Source organism: Lithobates pipiens, unplaced genomic scaffold (assembly GCF_037356315.1).
Source record: "Lithobates pipiens isolate NorthernLeopardFrog02 unplaced genomic scaffold, aLitPip1_a1.2 Scaffold_18, whole genome shotgun sequence".
Taxonomy (NCBI): Eukaryota; Metazoa; Chordata; class Amphibia; order Anura; family Ranidae; genus Lithobates; species Lithobates pipiens.
Window position 1 is genome coordinate 504,542,531 of NW_027507758.1, and position 20,324 is coordinate 504,562,854.

General features: G+C 43.9%; 1 protein-coding gene across 3 annotated transcripts in view; it reads left to right on the forward strand.

Annotated features, from left to right (window-relative positions):
- The window catches only part of NCK1 (NCK adaptor protein 1), a 169,783-nt gene that overhangs the window by 131,665 nt on the left and 17,794 nt on the right, over positions 1-20,324 (forward strand). For all 3 annotated transcript variants that reach the window (XM_077488687.1, XM_077488686.1, XM_077488688.1), the window contains one exon: positions 19,595-20,301. In XM_077488687.1, coding sequence (XP_077344813.1) covers positions 19,595-20,301 — 707 coding nt within the window. The remainder of the gene's footprint in view (positions 1-19,594; positions 20,302-20,324) is intronic.

The window sequence follows — 20,324 nt, forward strand, 5'->3', positions numbered from 1 at the left end:
AAAAGGAAGCTGTGTATACTTGCCTACCAACCAGACCGTATTGCTCTCAGAATAGGTATACTTCCTTAACTACAGGAAGTCCCCGAGTTACGAACACAATAGGGACTATAGGTTTGTTCGTAAGTCGCAACACTGCATTTGTAAGTGGAACACTGCGTTCGTAATGTCCGCCTGTGCATGGATTTGGGATGTTCCGGGTGCTTATGTTATCTGGGGTTCTTCTGGCCATGCAGTACATGTAATACTCCAGTATGGGATGTGTCCGGAGGTATCCAGGACCAGCGTGGAGCATGAGTCGCTGGCATTTGAGGCAATTCGGAAGTAGGAGTCGTTCGTAGCTTGAGGACTGCCTGTATTCTGAGAGCAATGCAGTCCAGTTGGTAGGTAAGTATACACAGCTTCCTTTCACAGGGTAGATAAAATGGGGTTGAGCGGGGGGTGGGAACAGATTTAAGCTTCGTTGGGAATCGGCTAGTTTTCCACTTTAAACAGGAACTGAATTCTGAACAATGTGCCCAATAAAAGGCACGCCTGGGCAAATGGACTTGTCCTCAGTATTGCCTTTAGTCTTTCCACGTTGATTTACCAGGTGGTGTTTTATGTCTGTGTGGATGAGGCCATATTGGTAGAAGTGGGACTTGGCTTCTTCATGTCAGAGCTGCTCCCTGATAACTGCTAGAGGTGCAGAAAGCACAGATTTACTAAATGGATAAAGCAGGCAGATCCTTGAACTGCAGGTACTCTAGTACAGCTTTCTCTCCAACAAGGAAAACGATGGTCAGCACAGTAGTGACATTACCAAATCTCAGACTAGCAGTCAGAAACAGCAGAGCTTTAGATGGCCTAACACTGCAGGGCTCGAAGAACAGGAGTGCCTACAGGAAATTCAAAACTATTTTTCAGGAGGAATTCCAGAAAAGAAGGTAAATGTTGCAGGAAACTGTTTGGACACACATCTTCACTTTTTGCGTATGGGCCCACCTAAAGTAGTGTCTTCTGTTATCTCAATCAGTTGTGACCTGAGCATAAACACAACACCAGTTGCACAGAGTAAGTTGGGCACAAGTAACCAGCAATGGGTTATCTAGGTGACAGGAAACATCTGTATGTCTCAGGAAAGGAGTTACAATGTGGGATCACTCAGCTGGGACAGCCATTCCCCTCCTCCTCTCTGTTGATAATGGTCTCCATTATGACATAATAGATTTCCTCACGATGATCTGAGCATCAATTTACAGAGTGTAGACAGAAGCTCGGTTTGTTTTCTAGCCTTCAAAATGGTTATATTTATAGCCTATAAATAATGGTTTGCATTTACAGTATAGCAGAAAGTCTGACATAATGACTATGATGAGTTTCACAATGTAGCCTTTTTTAAGCTCGTTTCAACATTTTTTTTTTTTTTTTTTTTTTTTGTGGATTTAATTTCGTGTTTGTGCTTGACTAATAATAAAGTCAGCTCTTTGCATTTGTGTTAACCATTTGGTAGTGTGACTATACATGGTCATCAGAGGAGTGTAGTCTAAGGCTGCGTACACACGGGCGGATTGTCTGCCCAACTAAGTTCGTCAGACAATCCGACAGACAGTCCGTTCAACTTTTGAATGAACGGACTTGACCACACACGATGAACAGACAGTCCGCTGAAAGCTTGCGCGATGACGTGTAGAGCACGTACGACGGGACTAGAAATACGACGTCCAATACACTGCAATGCAACCTTCGCCGTGTAAATCCTTTCTGAGCATGCGCCATACTTAGTCCGTCCAACTTGCCTACACACGGGCGGACTGTCCGCTGAAACCAAGTTTGGACGGACAAAATTACAGAAATTCCGAAAGACTAAGTCCGTCAGACTGTCCGCTGAAGCCCACACACGAGCGGATTGTCCGCTGAAACACGTTTCAGCGGACTAAGTTGGGCAGACAATCCGCCCGTGTGTACGCGGCCTAAGCATACAGTTTTGTGTTAAGTGCAGTCTGCAACGCAAATATAAAAATTATTCAGCCGTACATTACATTTTCTGCATATAATAATGTGTACGGGGAAAGATGGATGGGCCTGCTATTGATGACCTCTCCTGAAGTACTAATTTGCCGGCTGACATGATGGCTCTGTGACTTCAATACTTTGGGTCAGGTATGTAGAGCAGGAGCTCTCTCCATGTTGACAAAGAGTAAAATGTAGGCCCCCATTATTAAGCTTTCCTCCTGAAAATGCTAGCGGTCTTGTGGGTCCAGTGGCTTTATTATATGCTAAGTTTCTTTTTTGGAACAAATATGCAGCTCTGCGTGCTTCAAAATAAACAGTTGCAGCCTGCACTTCAAAATTTCTGAACATTACAAGGAAAAAATGACTTTCTAGCCAATCCAATGGTCACGCATCCCCTAACACACCAGCATATTGAAGTGTAGCAGCTTTTCACAAGTCTTTGCAGAAGATCTGAAGACCTCCGTGGCCAAAAGGGAGGCTGTGAGGCTGTGGGAGGCTGTGTAGGAAGGAAAGCTCATCTTGGATCCTCCGGAGGCAGCAGAGGGTCAAACTTGCCAAAGGCTGCAAAGGCCATCCCTCATCACCCCTGCAGCTTGGAGCCCGCTCACACTTTGGGTTGCAGGGAGACAATGGTAGTATTATGGTTGAGTTTTGGGGGCTCCTATTTTTCATAAAAGAAAAATATTTTAATTTTTTTCATTTTATTTTTTACTTGTTATACAGTACTGTCAATTTACACAGCTATATATATATATATATATATATATATATATATATATATATATATATATATATATATATATATATAATACACAGTATATGCCCTTAAGTAGCTTACGCTCTAAGGTTCCTAACTCACATTCATACATACACATATAAGGGCCGATTTAGACAAAAGTCAATTAACCTACCAGCATGCTTTGGAGTTTGGAAGAAAACCCACACAGGCACGGGGAGAACATACAAGCTCCAGGCAGGTAGTCATGGTTGCCATTCGAGCCAACGACCCTAGTGTTGCTAGGCGAAAGTGCTAACCACTTGGCCACTGTGTGTCTTCAATGCACAAAGATCACACTGTATATTTTCAAGAGGTGACATTGGGAACTTTGGACTCCCTAAACTGCATAACATCTGTTATGGAAGAGAGGATCCTCTAACAGGGTTACCATCATCTGCAGAATGTGATTGCCCATGATCCAAAAATCGAAGGCTCTGTGTTGATTGTTTATACTATTTATTTGAAAAGTTTATTTTAATGTTGGACCCGTGTGCCCTTTAACCCCATAATGACCAGATGTTTGCTCTTGAATGCCAGAAATATTTTTGACCTGCTTAACCACTTGCTTACTGGGCACTTAAACCCCCTCCCTGTCCAGACCAATTTTCAGCTTTCAGGACTGATGCAATTTTGAATGACAATTGTGTGGTCATGCTACACTGTACCCAAATGAATTAATTTTTTTTCCCCACAAATAGAACTTTCTTTTGGTGGTATTTTTTCACCTCTCTGTTTTTTTTTTTTTTTGTTAAAACGTAAAAAGACCAATTTTTTTTTTTATTATTATTATTTTTTATATATATATATTTTGTTAAAGAAAAATTGCAAACAGGTAATTTTTCTCCTTCATTGATGTATGCTGATGAGGCTGCACTGGTGGGCACCAATGGGTGACACCGATAGGCACTGGTGGGCACTGATTGGCGGCGCAGGTGGGCATTAATAGGTTGCACTGAAGGGCATTGATAGGTAGCATTGGTGGGCACTGATAGGTGGCACTGATGGGTGGCAGTGATGGGCACTGATAGACCGATGGGTGGCACTGGTGGGCACCAATGGGCGGCACTGGTGGGCACTGATTGGTGGCGTTGGTGGGCATTAATGGGCAGCACTGAGAGGTTGCACTGAAGGGCATTGATAGGTAGCATAATTTGTGGGCACTGCTAGGTGGCAGTGGTGGGCATTGATAGATGCCAGTGGTGGGCACTGTGAGCAATGGCAAGTGGCACTTGCAGGCACAGAGGAGGAGGAGGCAGATGTACCTCCTTCTTCTTCTTCGGGACCGATGTCCCTCGAGCATAAGCCGGTGATTGGCTTTTTTTTTCTCCTCACGCTGTTAGCGTGAGAAGAAAAAAATCAAATTACCGAGCTTTTGTTTACACACGTGATCAGCTCTCATTGGCTGATGGCTGATCACGTGGTAAGTTGCCGGCCCCTTACTCGGATCAGTGATCACCTGAGTCTCGGTGACTTGTGATCACATCGCGCGGAGGGCAAGCAAACGGGAGGATGTCCTATGACGGCCTCCCGGAAATTCAGGTCTGCACTGGGGCCGTCATTCTGCTATAGCGCGGACCTCAAGTGGTTAACAACTGCCAGTGTGGCTTTTTTTTTTTTTTTTGTAGTTCTAAACCTTAGTAAATGCTAATGAGCAGGGCCCTCATGTTGTAAAGCGCTGCGCAAACTGTTGACGCTATTTAAAAATCCTGTATTATAATAATTCTAATATAAATCTGTGGTGGGCCTTAGTTATTCAGGTGGGTCTGTGGTTATAAACATTACTATGTCAGCCTCTGATGGCTTCCTTACATTTTCCCTGTTAGAAAACTCTAATCCTTCTAAGTTGTCCAAGTGTCTTTCTAGAGAGTCTGCTTACCCCGGTGTCAGCACACTGTCAAGAGGACATGAGAAAGTTCTACCCTTTTAATCCTTTGGAGCTCAGTGGTTGAGGTCATGTGTCCGTTTAGCCCACAGCACAGATGGAGTAAAGAGTTCCCATAATTCAATCCTTACTGAGCTTTGCTTCTAATGAGGAACTCAGATGTAGATGTGGTAGGACATTTTTTTCATTTTATATGTGAGAAATGTTCTCATTTTTCCCAAGTTCAATATTTTCTTTAACATCTGGGCACCTAGAATTCTGTTGTGCAGTTGAGGTTAAAAATTCTAGACAGCAGAATACTGAGGAAAAGTGAAGTAGGTTCGTATCTTTACTGCCTTAACCACTTGAGGTCCGGAAGGTTTTACCCCCTTCCTGACCAGGCCATTTTTTTGCAATATGGCACTGTTACTTTAACTGACAATTGGGTGGCACTGTACCCAAATACAATTGTTGTCTTCCCCGACCCACCCCACTCCCCCCTTGCTTTACTAGGGGAAGCCAGAGATCCATGTTTCTGCTTAGCAGAAACACAGGATCATTGCCCTCCCCGCTGACAGCAGCAATCTGCCTTGTTTACATAGGCAGACTGCCATTCTGCTTGTGTCCCGAATGTTCGGGGGGGACCCGCTGACTGGCTCCCACTTTGTCCAATCACAGTGGGAGTGGGTTGTCAGCGGCGCACATGCCCCAGACCCAGAAGTGTCAGATCATGTACTGGGTATGTGATCTGACACAGAGCGGTCGCTAGTGGTTGGAGTTTATATGTGCACAGCATACACTTTCATCGGCATTGTAAAAAGCAATACTTAGAAAAGTTATTTTTTCCAGTCCAGTGTTCACTCGAAAAGTGTTTCATATTCCTGCATGCTTTGCAGCTTCTCTGCTGTTTACGTTCAATCTCTAAGGACTGCATGTCCTATAAATCCTTGCTGCCTTCAAGTAGTGATTGCTGTACTGACTCCATAGTTCGGAAGGCAGGCTCTGTGAAATGTGTGACACAGGAGTGCCTACTCGCAGGGCTTAGTGAGTGTATGTCACAGAATCCAAGGAAGGAAAGGAAACGTCTGCTGAGCTATCCCCTCTATCTTATGAAGTACACAAATAAAATCAAATTGTTTTCTTTTCTCAACCTCAAAAAATAAAAAAAAGTATTAATCATCCAATTCCTAAACCAAAAAACTTAGTGTACAATCATGTATACAACATATAGCAAAACAATAAATAAAGATCTTTATTAAAAAAGGACCTCCATGCTGGATACTTTTTAACCACTTCAATACCAGGCACTTAAACACCTTCCTGCCCAGACCAATTTTGAGCTGTCATCGCTGTCGCACTTTGAATGACAATTGCGCGGTCATGCTACACTGTACCCAAATGAAATTTTTATCATTTTTTTCCCACAAATAGAGCTTTCTTTTGGTGGTATTTGATCACCTCTACGGTTTTTTTTTTTTGCGCTACAAATAAAAAAATACCGAAAATTTTGAAAAAAAAAATGTTTTTTTTTTGTTTCAGTTTCAAAACTTTGTAAATAAGTTAAGTTTTCTCCTTCACTGATGGGCACTGATGGGGCTACACTGATGGGCACTGATAACGCGGCACTAATGGGCACCAATGAAGAGGCACTGATGAGGTGGCATTGATGGACACTGATAGGCGGCACGGATGGGCGGCACGGATGGGCACTGATAGATGGCACAAATTGGCACTGATAGCTGGCACGGATTGGCACGGATGGGCGGCACAGATGGGCACGGATGGGCGGCACAGATGGGCACGGATGGGCGGCACGGATGGGCGGCACAGATGGGTGGCACAGGTGGGCACGGATAGGCGGCACAGGTGGGCACGGATAGGCGGCACAGGTGGGCACGGATAGGCGGCACAGGTGGGCACTCATAGGCGGCATTGGTGTTATACTATAGTAATGGATGCCAATCAGTGCCAAACAATGCATGCCAATCAGTGATGCCTATTGTGGGCACTAATTGGCATCCATTATGGGCACTGATTGGCATCCATTGTGCTGACTGGCATCCCTGGTGGTCTAGGGAGGATTACCTTTCCCCTGGTGGTCTGGTGGCGTCCCTGGTGGTCCAGTGTGGGCATCCTCGGGGCGGCTGTGCTGATAATCGATCAGCACAGACCCCCCCTGTCAGAGGAGCAGCCGATCGGCTCTCCTCTACTCGCGTCTGACAGACGCGAGTGAGAGAAAGCCGATCACCGGCTCTTCCCATTTACACTGTGATCAGCCGTGATTGGACACGGCTGATCACGTGGTAAAGAGTCTCCGTCGGAGACTCTTTACCGAGATCGTAGTTGCCGGGTGTCAGACTGACACCCCGCAACAACGATCGCCGCGATGCGCGCCCCCGGGGGCGCGCAGCGGCTCATAATCCTGATCACGTCATATGACGTCCGGTCAGGATTATGCAACCACTTTGCAGCCGTCAATTGCCTATAGGGCGGGCGGCAAGTGGTTAAACATGCAAGTTCAATATGCACTGATTTTAATCACATTGAAAGTAATGAATAGCACGGCGTGCACCATGTATCAGTCCCACTTTAGTGCTTTGGGGGGTGCAACAGGGTAATTGCCCCCCCCCCCCCCCCCCCCCCCATAAATGAATACAGACTCCAAGGCTTTCTCCCTCTGCCACCTCACCAGATTTGAGTTACAAGGCATCATGTAAATGCAGCTGCAGGGACTTTATTTCTGCTTTTCCCGGCTCCCAGGTGGCCTAAAATATATTCCTTGGGCCCCATCAGTTCATTTAGAGGGGCCCAGTGGCATCACTATGGGGATGTGAATTGCGGTGACACCGGGGCCGCTGCTACACACTGTAACATTACTGGCAGAGTTGCAGCAGAGCGGTGCGAGTGTCACTTCACTTCCCTGTCAGGCGGAGTGATCTCCCGGCTGGTGTGATGTCACGATTCAGAGGCCGGGAGCACGGGACTGAAGACAAGATGCTGCCGATAGGACCTGTGGCCAGAGCTCATGTGCACTGCAAGTAAATGTGATCACTTAACTCATTAACACAACAATTACTTAACTAACACCTTGTCTTTAGCTGTGTGAATTGGTTAATGCTTGGGGGGGGGGGGGGGGGGGGTTAAATAATTTACAATGGTAATAGTAGTATGGCACATGGAGGGGGTTAATGTACTCACTGATGTATTGGTGACCAGTAGCAATTAACCCCTTTGTGCTGCATAATGACAGTGGCACCATCAGTGTTAAGTTTTATTCTACAGCATGAGGGGGTTTATAAACACTGCCACTAATGCAGCACAAAGGGGTTAATTAATTGCCACTGGTCACTAATACAGCAGTGAGTATATTAACCCCCCTCTATGTGCCATATTACAATTACCAATCATCATAATCATCCATCATCATCCAGTACAGGTGTGTTGAGCCACAGCACCTGTATTGTGTGATTATCATGATAATGATATAGAATGACAGAAAATTCATCTTTAGTGCTCATGCACACGGACGTTTTAAAAAACTGGCTGCATAGCTAGCTCCGATGCCTGGAAAAATTGTTGTTAAAAACGTGATTTTTACCGCGTTTTGCATTGGCGTTTTTGCGCGTTTTTTAGCGTTAGTGTTAAGGAGCGTTTTTTAAGAAACACATCTCTTGGCTATAGCACTCAGAAAACAAAGAAAATATGTTGCGCGTTTATGCGCGTTTTTGCGCGTTTTCCCGCGATTCGCGTTTTTACAGCTCTAGCTCCACGCCACGGAACGCACTGGTCCTGGGTTTTTTTTACAGCTTAAAAACGCCTATGCCATTTGCAGCTCAAAAACGCCTAGGTGGGCATGAAGCCATAGACTAACATGGACAGCCGTTTTTAAGCTGCAAAAAAAGCTCAAATAAGTGGCTGTAAAAACGTCCATGTGCATGAGGCCTTAGGCTTCATTCACACAGGGCGTGCTGCAGACATGCGTCTAACATGCAGGGCTGTCTTTTACTGGCTTGGGGATGCATATAGTGTTACATCCATCCCAATGCCAGCATCCCATTTATTTCTACTGAGACACACAGCCGCTATATCCCAATATATCATGCTTGTGGGTCCCAGAATGCATTCAGGGACCTGCACCAGCATGTCATATTGGGATATAGCGGCTGTGTGTCTCAGTAGAAATAAATGGGATGCTGGCATTGGGATGCATGTAACACTTTAAAATGGTGTCACTGTTTTAAACAATATTAGGACTGTATGTTAAATACAGTTCTGTAAGCAACATCTTATTTTCTGGCAGTGCCCCTCCTTAGACTAGACTCTTGATCCACCCCTGCTTTAGTGTTTGCAAAATGTGACAGTCCCCCCCCCCCCCCCCCCCAATTTTCATTCATCCACGATGATGGTGAACCATTCTAATTTAGTGAATTCCATCTGATCCACCACCAATCACCTGAAAGCTTTGACGTCTATGGAGGAGGATACACTACGCCTTTCCCTTTAAAGGGGCCATACACCTCAGTACCTCCAGACTTGTCTTGTGCCTCCTTCCTATATAGACCCTCTGGTCTATTGTAGTAATATACCCCCTCTCAAGCAAGAACTCTCTGATGCGAATCTAAAATAAAATAGAACCATCATTGTGTTTTTATTAAAAATATAAATGACATTTGCTGTTTAAAATGTGTGGGAATCAGTTTGTTTACAAACTTCAATATCATTCAGATTAATAGGAGTAGACAGAAAACTGTTAAGCTACAATGTGGAAATTGAATGTAATTTTAAATTATGGCCATAGATGCCCTTTAAAGGCAAACTATAGCTGCACAATGACAAATGCCCAGTCCAGCCAGCTGGTGAAGAAGTAATTGGATTTCTGTGGGCCGCTGTATCTCACTCTGGACATCAAAAATCTGGAAGAATTGATTGGCCAAGCTGGATTTTCCTAGCTATAGTTTCCTGCATATGCAACATTCGCCACTTTAGGAGCTCTGAAATTTGGCTATTCTAGTATGCAGATGGCAACTTCAGATTCTGAGGTTGCGTTTTTCACAGTACAGGGCACAGACCTTTTAAAATATTTGCAACTAGGTTATAGGCAGGGATAGCTGCTATATAACCGCTCCTACTCCTAGCTAGTGACATTTTTTTTGCTAGTGTACTTGCATGGTAGACCTCGTCATTCTACTGAGAGACGCTCACAGTCTTCTATAGAGGTTTTTACAGGGGGGTAGAAACCCCTATCCACCTCCATCCTCCCCCCTGAGTGGGGCATTACTGAGCCTTTGTGAACGAGCAATACTGTGTATACACAGCCTGACGCTCCTTCAGTGCCTGTGCTTCTTCGTTCTAGTGTAAGTTACTGCTTTTTTTGTGCTCTGCCTTCTATTTGGACTGTCCAAACAACATCTGGTTTCCTGCTCTGAGAGCACATTGATGGCAGTTTACTCTAGCAACACTTGGTTTAGCGCAGCCCACAGATGCTTACACCAAGACCATTACCAAGACCATCATGGAGCCCATGAATAATAATTTTATTCTAGGTACTTCTATAGCGCCGTCAATTTAAAAAGCACTTTATAAATACATTGTACATTTACATCAGTCCCTGAACTCGCATTCATACATATACTAACTAGGGCCAATTTAGACAGGATCCGATTAAGCTACCAGCATGTCTTTGGAGTGTGGGAGGAAACCTACGCAGGCACAGGGAGAACATGCAAAACTCCAGGCAGGTAGTGTCATGGTTAGGATTTGAACTAGTGACCCTTTTGCTGCTAGACGAAAGTGCTACCCACTACACCACTGTGCCATCCCCTGTTCAGACCAGGTACATAAAAATAAGGCCCTCCTCAAAGATGAAGTAAACCCTGATGAGTTTACTTCCTCTTTGTCTCCCTGCAAAGGTAAAGCATAATGGACTACTATGCATTGCATAGTAACCCATTATGTATCACTTACCTGACACAGGAGCTAGCAATGTCACCGCTGTCCCCTGTAGCACGGAGCATCCATCTTCTTCCGGGTATCGCTGCTCCGGCCACTTAGAGCGCCGAAGCAGCGGTGACGTCACTCTCGCGCATGTGCACGGGAGCTGCCACTAACGGCATATCGCCGTTAGCAGCGGCATGGTCAGTGCGCCTGCGCGCCGCTGTCTAAGACGCATGTGCCGTAGACAGCGGTGCCTGTCTTTTTTTATAAATATCTCCTAAACCGTGTAGGTTTAGGAGATATTTCTTGGACCTACAGGTAAGCCTTAATTTAGGCTTACCTGTAGGTCAGAGTGGTTTGTAAGGGTTTACAACCACTTTAAGGCTATTCCTCCCTTAGTGTGCGTCTTGTTATCAATCCCAGAAGAAAAGGCTTGTTCCTCTACCAGTAGGTCTTCTACGCATGAGGTTAGGAAGGGTTCCTTTTGTCCCCCATAGTCTTCAAATGCAAACTCTTAAGCCTAGTACACATGGACCACATGGGTTTCAGTAGAAACCAGCTGGGTTTAAAAAAAAAAAAAACTAGTGGTGTGTACTAGGCTTAAGCCAGGAAACATACTTTTCATATGACCTTTCAGAGACCTTGACCCCAGCACTGGCTGGTTTAGCAGGCCATGTCTTCACATGGCCTGCTAAACCAGCCAGTGCTGGCACCATGGTCTCTTTAGTGATGAGTCAATCTCCCTTTTAAGTGGAGGGATGTTTATTGGTCTCATGGCCCCTGAGTATTTTAAATGCCTCTGTCCAGAGTGTCATTTCCATGGGCCACAAACTGGCGTTTCACACTCTGCTTGCTCCCAGCTTCATACTCTCCAACATGTCTTTCCCCTTAATTTCCAACAGCTACTGAATCAATGGCTTAATACCTCTGTACTAACAATAGAATGCTTTCTAGGTTTTACTTAAATGATTCCCAAACTGAGTGGAGGAGTATAAACAAAATTAGTTCTAGAACTGTACTTCCTATGCATTCAGAAGTTTTGCATGGAAAATGTCAGGCTGGTTATTGCTTCACTATTTCTGGGGGATTTTCTGGCCTCGATGGACGACTTAGATGCATATCTCCACATTGCTGTTTTTCCACCTCATCAATGCTTTTAATGTTTTGCAGTGGACAATCAGCTTAAGGCCTGATTCACACCTATGTAGTTTGCCATTGGTGCGTTCTACAGTGCATTGTGCTCTGTGTTTTGCACATGCAATTTTGCCACATTTATTTTTTATTTATTTTTTTTGGGCCAATACGTTCGTCAGAAAAAACCCCTCAAATAACACTACATGCTTTTCTGCAGCTTTTTTATTTAAGTCAATGGAACCAAAAAAGCACAGTTTTTTTTCTTTTAAAAATGTCCGACACTTTCCAAAAACGCAGCAGCTGAAAAAAGCATAGATGTGAAAAAAAAAAGAATTGTCAAAGGATCTGCGGGAAAAGGTAGTTGAACTGTATAAAACAGGAAAGGGATATAAAAAGACATCCAAGGAATTGAGAATGCCAATCAGCAGTGTTCAAACTCTAATCAATAAGGCTGCTTTCACACTGGGGCGGTATTCAGGCGTTACAGCGCTAAAAATAGCGCCTGTGTAACGCCTGAAAAAAAACGGCCCCTTTCACTCCAGTGTGAAGGCCGGAGGGCTTTCACACTGGAGCGATGCGCTGGCAGGACGGTGAAAAAAGTCCTGCTAGCCGCATCTTAGCAGCGGTGAAGGAGCGGTGTATTCACCGCTCCTAAACCGCTCCTACCCATTGAAATCAATGGGACACCGCGGCAATACCGCCGGCAAAGCGCCGCTGCAGCGGCGCTTTGCGGGCGGGTTTAACCCCTTTTCGGCCGCTAGCGGGGGTTAAAACCACCCCGCTAGCGCCCGCACACCGCCGCTAAAACGACGGTAAAACGACTTTACCGCCGACGCCGCTCCCGCTGCAGTGTGAAAGCAGCCTAAGTGCAAAATGAGGGGTTCTGTTGAAACTAGTCAGTTAGACCAACTAAAATTTCAGCCACAACTGCCAGAAAAATTGTTCGGGATGCAAAGAAAAACCCACAAATAACTTCAGGTGAAATGCAGGACTTTCTGAAAACATGGTGTGGCTGTTTCAAGATGCACAAAAAGGATGGGCTGCATTGTCGAGTTGCCAAAAGAAAGCCATTACTACACAAATGCCACAAAGTATCCCACTTACAATACTCCAAACAGCACAGAAACCAGCCTCAAATCTTCTGGCACAAAGTCATTTGGAGTGATGGGACTAAAATTGAGCTTTTTGGCCACAGCCATAAACTCTACATGGCGAGGAGTCAACAAGGCCTGTGATGAAAGGTACACCATTCCTACTGTGAAACACCGAGTTGGATCGCTGATGTTCTGATGGCGTGATGAATGCAGCCAGGAAGCTGCGCATGTGACTTGGACATTTCAACATGACAATGATCCAAAACATAAGGCCAAATCGACCTGTCATTGGCTACAGCAGAATAAAGTGAAGGTTCTGGAGTGGTCATCTCAGTTTCCTGACCTCAATATCATTGAGCCACTCTGGGGAGATCTCAAACGTGCAGTTCGTGCAAGACAACCCAAGAATTTACAGAACCTGGAGGCTTTTTGTCAAGAGGAATGGGCGGCTTTACCATCTGAGAAGATAAAGAGCCTCCTCCACAAATACCACAAAAGACTTTAAGCTGTCATTAATGTTAAAGGGGGCAACACACGGTATTTATAACTGGGGTATGTAAACTTTTGATCAGGGTCATTTGGGTAGTTTTTTATCATTATTTAAAAAGAGTAAACACCGTGGATTGATAATGACTGGCTTCAGTCAAACACTAACCATGAGTGAAAGAAAAGTTTTTGTGTTATTCATTTTCTCTGAAAAATGGCCAAGAAATTATAAATTCTGCCACGGTATGTAAACTTATGAGCACAAATGTACTTCCTAGGGGTCAGTCGATGCAGCTCAGCGAGTAGAGGGGAGGGTACGTCCACTGCTCTACCTGGGTTTCCCGTCCCACCGGGAGGCCCGAGCGACCAGCAAGCAGGTCCACAGGCTAGCCGAAGACCCGAACAAAGCCGATCTGCTTTGTTGGAATCTAGTAACCCAGAAGCGATGTCATGACATACACACTAAAAATAGGAAGTATCCAAAAAACGCTGATCTTGAAGTTTTGAATACTTTCAAGTGCATAGGAGGGATTAGGGGTCGTATAGACCCCAGATCCCTCAATAAAGCGTACCTGTGCTGTCTATTACTGTCACAAGGAATGTTTACATTCCTTGTGACAGAAATAACCATGACAAAGAACATTTAAAATTGTGTAAAATTAAAATCTGCAGAATATTGCTACCCGCTATTGGCCTGAAAGAGCTGAAAAATCTGTATCGTATCCACCCTGAAAAACGATATCAGTCTACCCTTAATACATACCACCTTTCCAGCATTGTCCCCTGCCGACTCAGTACTCTGTTGTCCAGCACCTGCCTCTTCCAGATTAAAGACTGTCCATTCTCATCCAACCTATGAGCCCAGGCTGTCCTAGACACACCCCCTGGAGGGTACGTTATCACATTACTCATGGACAGAGCGCTGCTTCCTTGGCATTATGCAAGCACTACACTGTCTAGGAGTAAAAACTTGACAGGTTAGGAAAAGGAGGACCAGTGAATTCTTTATCTAGCAGCGGCAATTTTACACAGCAATTTTTTGATTTATTATGGTAATATTGTGGAACAGTTCAAAAGTCTGCAGTATCTTGGGTGTGTATGTATAGTGATTAAAAAAATATATAGTGGCGGTGGACTTTGGAGAAGGGAGGCTAGTAGAGTGTTGAACAAAAATGCTTGAACTTTAATAGTAAATGCAGTTAGCTATGTGTCCGAATTGGTGGTGGTCACTTAGAACCTGGAATGGACATTTTTTTTCTCGTAGATGTGCAGAAGGTAATGTTTACATGGTTCAGCTGCAAGCAAGAAATACTGTGCCTCTTAGGAGGTGTTTTGTAAGAAGATTTTAGCAGGATGCCGCTGTGCACAACAGGAAAAAGACATTAAAGTCTCAGGAAAGAATGTTTGAAATAATTCCAGCAACCAAATGTTAAACAGCTGAAATGCATCCGGCGTCATTCAGACACGGAGGCACGATCTCTAGTGTGTGATTATCAGTTGTAGGAACACTGCTGAGAGTCCTGTCATCACAAGTCAGGGAGTGGCAGGATTAATGGCTCTTTGGTAGGATTGCTTCAGAGCTGGCATAGATTTCATAGGTAGAGGCACTTTGTTGCGTATCCATTAAGTCATTAAAGCGCATAAAAAAAGAACATGTGCAGTAGTTCTCTACAATACAAACATCATTTCCTCTGTTTTATCCCTTTTAAAGTCCCTGCAAGTGCAAAAGAATATCGCTCATCTCTAAAGCTCAGTTGGGTGCTGCCAACAAAGTGTTTTTTGTGGAGTGTTGTCAACTCTTCTAAGTTTCTATTACTAAATTAATAATCCACTCTTCTATCCCTAAAATATAAAATATAAAGGTTAGTCATTCTATAGTCCTTGATAACAGCTAGGAAAGCAGACCAAAAAGGAGTAAATGGGAAACTTTTTTTTTTTTTAGGGTTTACATGCACCTTAACCACTTGTCTACAGTCGCCAAATGATGGCTGATAGAGCAGAGTTTTAATTGCTTCCTGCAAACTGTTCGCATATATGAGCCTTTTTTCGTGAGGCTGCATACATGCGCGTCTCTGTGCTGATTTTTTTTTTTTTTTTTTTTTTTTTTTTTTTTTTTTTACTATTTTGGGCCAGGTTTTCTTTTGAGAATAAAAAAAAAAAAAAAAAGATATCCGTTACCATTTACCACCAAAATTTGTCCTGGAAAAAGAAGTGGCATAATCCATCTGGATACACAAAGTAATTGTGATGATATGTACCGTTTTACTAACAGATGTCAAAGTTGCAAAATTGTGCTTGGGCATTAACATTTGTTTTAACCTTAGGCGGGAAGGGGTTAAACGCAAAAGCTGTTGGGACTGTTTGTTTTTAAATTTGTTCAGCCAGCATTGGGTTTCTGGTGGAAGGTAAAGCCACTAGATCACTTCCACACCCTGCATAGGTACTGCTGCTGTCACCGAGTAAGAAGCTTAACTTAAAGGAGTTGTAAAGGTAGAAGGTTTTTTATCTTAATGCATTCTGTGCTTTTTAAAATAAAAAACCTTTTGTGTGTAGCAGGCACCTCCCTTATTACTTGCCTATCTCTCTCTCCAGTGATGTCCATGAATGTCTAAGCCATCCGGGACACGCCTCCTGATTGGCTGAGATACAGCAATGGTGCCATTGGCTCCCACGGCTGTTAAAGACAGTTAGCCAATCAGGGAAGAGGGGCTGTGGGGTGGCTACATTCCTATTTGAGACTATGGGAAATGAACATTAACACCTTGATGACGTCAGATGAAGCGCGTTGGATAGAATCAAGCGTGATAACCTCACTTCCACCAGAATGGAACGCAAACGGCTTCCCTGCTTTTAATCTTAAGCTTTTATTATCACTTGATGTAAGTGAAATTTTATAGCGCTATTCAATAAACATAAACTTCACCATGGGAGGCATTCCTTTCTTGTTACCATCCTACTGCTGTCTGGAGATCTAGTGTGAAGAAACTACTCAGGGTTTCCTGCTGGATAGCAGAGTGGTCCATCCAGAGAATTACTCCAAATTTCTGCTGTATATGACTACCTGTAATGGGGGTCATATAAATCTGGTGAGTGGGCTGTGTGCGTGGTGTTGGTGAAAGAGGATTCCTAGTCCCCGTATTGTTGATAAAGACACAACTTCACATTATTTGCACCTATTGGAGATGTTTATGGCAATTATATGGACTTTGCACGTAATACTCTTTATTTGTGAATGCCAGAACATTCATCTTTATTGCAAGATATCTTTATCCACTGGAGAGGTGGCAATATATAAACATTGCACTTTTTATGCAATTTCATGTGAATCGTTGTTTCATGTTTAATACCTGTATCCACTGGAGACATCTAGTGGTAACATATGGTCATTGCACTGTTTATGCACTTTAATATGAGCACTTGTAATTTAATTTTGCATATATAGTTTTGCAACAGGGAGTGCAGTTGAAACATATTGGTATTTATCACTTTAAGTCTAAATAGCCTCACAACGGGCAGCACTGTAATTTACAATTAACATATAAACTCATTGCGCAGGTAAGGGATCTATTCCTATTATTATTGCATAAACTCCCTTTAACCAGAGTTTTTAAAAGAAGTATGGCATTTAGAATAAAAAATATACGTACTCACCTAGGTGGATGCAGCTTCTGCATTGAGGACTGAGCGATCAAAGACCACTGATCGCTCATTTCTCCCTTCCATTCTGAGCTGAGAGCAGTGAGTGTTGGTAACTGCTCTGTGCTCTGCCCCTCCAGCGCTCACTGTGGCGCTCTTGGCTGTGCAGGGGACTGGAGCAGCTGGCTCAGTCTCCCAGCAGCCAACTGAGGGGCTGAGCCAGTTGTCAGTCCAGGCATCTGGATGGATTCTGAAAGATTCTGCAAAGTCAGAATCAATCATCAATCCAGAGCCTGAACAGGTTAAATGACGTCAGCCAACAGCAGGCTTTAGCCCGCTGTCAGCCGAAAAACTAGTCACGGGAGTACGGAATGAAGTGCACTCCCATGAGCCACAGAAAAAGTAAGGCCAAAAGAGCTTTGGCCATACTTCTCCTTTTAATGTCACTTAAAGGCTTATTCACAACATATGTGTTGCTGTGTGTTGCCTATAACATTCTTAATGCTTAGACAACAGATAAACATTTTGTTATGCTGAGAAAATGTACAGCTAACTTTTCCCCTTTTCAGCTGGCCATGAGTGCAGCATTTGTCACAGCACAATACAACACATAGATGGGAAAATAGAAATTGTATTCAAATGGTAAAGTGCAATGCTTGTTTAAAAAAATAAAAGAAAGCACAGCACATGTAAAAACACAACTCTGTGCAGCTATGTACACTAATGCTAGCATTGTAGTATGAATGGACCCTTAAACTGGTTTTGTAGAAAATATTAACACTTTGATTTTTACCCTTCCTTGTAGCAGAAGCAACGAAAACTGATAAATCAGAAATGATAGAACATTAGTTCCTAGTTGACAAACGTACGCACAGAACAATACGTTGCTGGACCATCAGTTTTGAGACCCCCCTTCATAATACTGCACATACATAAATGACAGGTTGGGCATTTGACATCATCAGCATCAGTCGGGAACAGGGATCATTTTGATTATTATTATACAGGATTTATATAGCGCCAACTGTTTAAGCAGCGCTTTACAACATTAGGACGGACAGTACAGTTACAATTCAATACAGGAGGAATCAGAGGGCCCTGCTCGTTAGAGCTTACAATCTAAGAGGGAGGGTCATGTGATACAAAAGGTAATAACTGTGGGGGGTGAGCTGATAAAGAAAATCGTACAGCTGCCCTGTGTGTTTTTGGTGTTGTCTGTTATCTGATAAGCGTGAAGACATATTGATCATGTTACTGTTGCCCAGAGACTCCTACTTATAGCCCATATATTTAGGTTAGTAGCCAGTGTTTGAGCTTTAAGCTGGGTTCACATTTTAATACGGATGCGGCTCATAGCAGGGGTCCAGTGCGTCCCTGTTCTCCATTTCAGGGACGAATCGGGCCTGAATTTTTGCCTGATTTTGCACTTGAAACTGAGCCAAAGACACACATGACCCCTGTGCAATACACTCCACAGCCACCCTGGAGATGTGCGAACTGGCAGTGTGCCATTTAGACCTGGGCGCACACTCCTGTCATGCAAATTGGATGGGGAGAAACCCGGATTCAATTCGCACTAGTGTGAACCAAGCCTGAATCCTTGTTTAAAAGCACTTTATAACCATGCATTACAATTATGATTGTTAGTTGATATCAGGGCTTGACAAATTTGCTTTGAATCTAGGAGCCAACTAAAAAAGGCTTCTTTTTTTTTTTTTTTTTTTTTTTTTTTTATATATAAAGCATTGTTTTCAACAACAAAACCCCTTCTCTTATGTAGCCAGAAGCCAGCCGAGGGGCAGGCTAGGCTTCTGTCAAAGGGCCATGACTGGAAAAAAGGTCTGCCAATCGGCATCCGATCAGCACTCTCAGCCAGTGGGAATGACAGGCCGCTGGAGATCCCCTATTGTGACTGTACTCTGCTGGCCACTCACTCCTCCCGCCATGTCAGCGGGTGCTGCGCCACTCTCTTCCTGCTCCATCTTCACTGGTGCCGCTAATCATGTTTCCCATAGTGGCAAATAATGTTCTGTGTCTGGAGGGCCTACGAGGCCCACGTCGCCTCCACTTTCTGGGCCAAGACCCACACTGCAGCCCGCCATGTAATGTCAGCCGAGGCACCTATCACTGACAAAAGGCCAAACGCCAGGACGCAATTTCTAGTCACCATTTGTGACCTGGTGCCTGGGATTTGTTGATCACTGGTTAATTTATCCAAAGCCTTTTTTCTTTTAGATTTTTATAGAGTACTGATGGTTTAAAACATGTTTTTCAAATGTATTGCTGTCTGTGTCCCTGTTCAAGCGGAACTAAACCTTCCTCTCATTTACAGCCAAAGAAGCTGCCATTTGACCTCTGTTTGATCTGCAGTTTAATTGTGTTCCACGTAATCAGTTATGATATTAGCCATTTGATGGCTTGACAGTTCAGTTAAGAGCACAAGCAAGTGTGACAGTTATTACTCATGGCATGTCTTTAATGTGACTCTTTGGGAATCTGTTAATTCATTGAGAGTTATTTGAGGGGGGGGGGGGGGAATCCAAAATGATGGCCAAAAAAACTGATGTGTTTTTACCAATTCCCCACCAAATACCAAAGGAAAAATGTTTACGCTTTAGATATAATTTAAGAGCATTTATTACAGTAATATTCTAAATTATTTTATCTTTTTTGTTACAGGTATTGGAAAAGTGAAGAGGAAAACAAACATGCCCGATTCCTCTTCCACAGCGGATGAAAGCTCGGATACAGAACGTCTGTACGACCTTAACATGCCAGCTTATGTTAAGTTCACATACGCAGCTGAAAGGGATGATGAGCTATCTTTGGTGAAAGGCACAAAGGTGATTGTAATGGAAAAGTGCAGCGATGGCTGGTGGCGGGGCAGTTACAATGGACGTGTAGGCTGGTTCCCCTCCAACTACGTGACTGAGGAGAATGATAGCCCCTCCGGTGACCAAGTAGGAACTTTGTCAGAAAAATTGGCAGCAGTTGTCAACAATCTCAACAATGGTCGCTCACTTCATGTGGTCCAGGCTTTGTATCCTTTTAGCTCATCCAACGAGGAAGAGCTTAATTTCGAGAAAGGCGAAATGATGGATGTGATTGAGAAGCCAGAGAATGATCCTGAATGGTGGAAATGCCGAAAGAGCAATGGCCTAGTGGGTCTTGTACCAAAGAACTACGTCACAATAATGCAGAACTTTCAGCCCAGCTCAGGTTATGAGCCGTTGCCACCTCGCTGTGATTATATAGGGCCTTCTGTCTCTGGACGCTTTGCTGGCCATCCGTGGTATTATGGAAAAGTTACACGGCACCAGGCAGAAATGGCACTTAATGAACGAGGAAATGAGGGGGACTTCTTAATCAGAGATAGTGAATCTTCGGTAAGTGCTAAAAATCTGCTTTT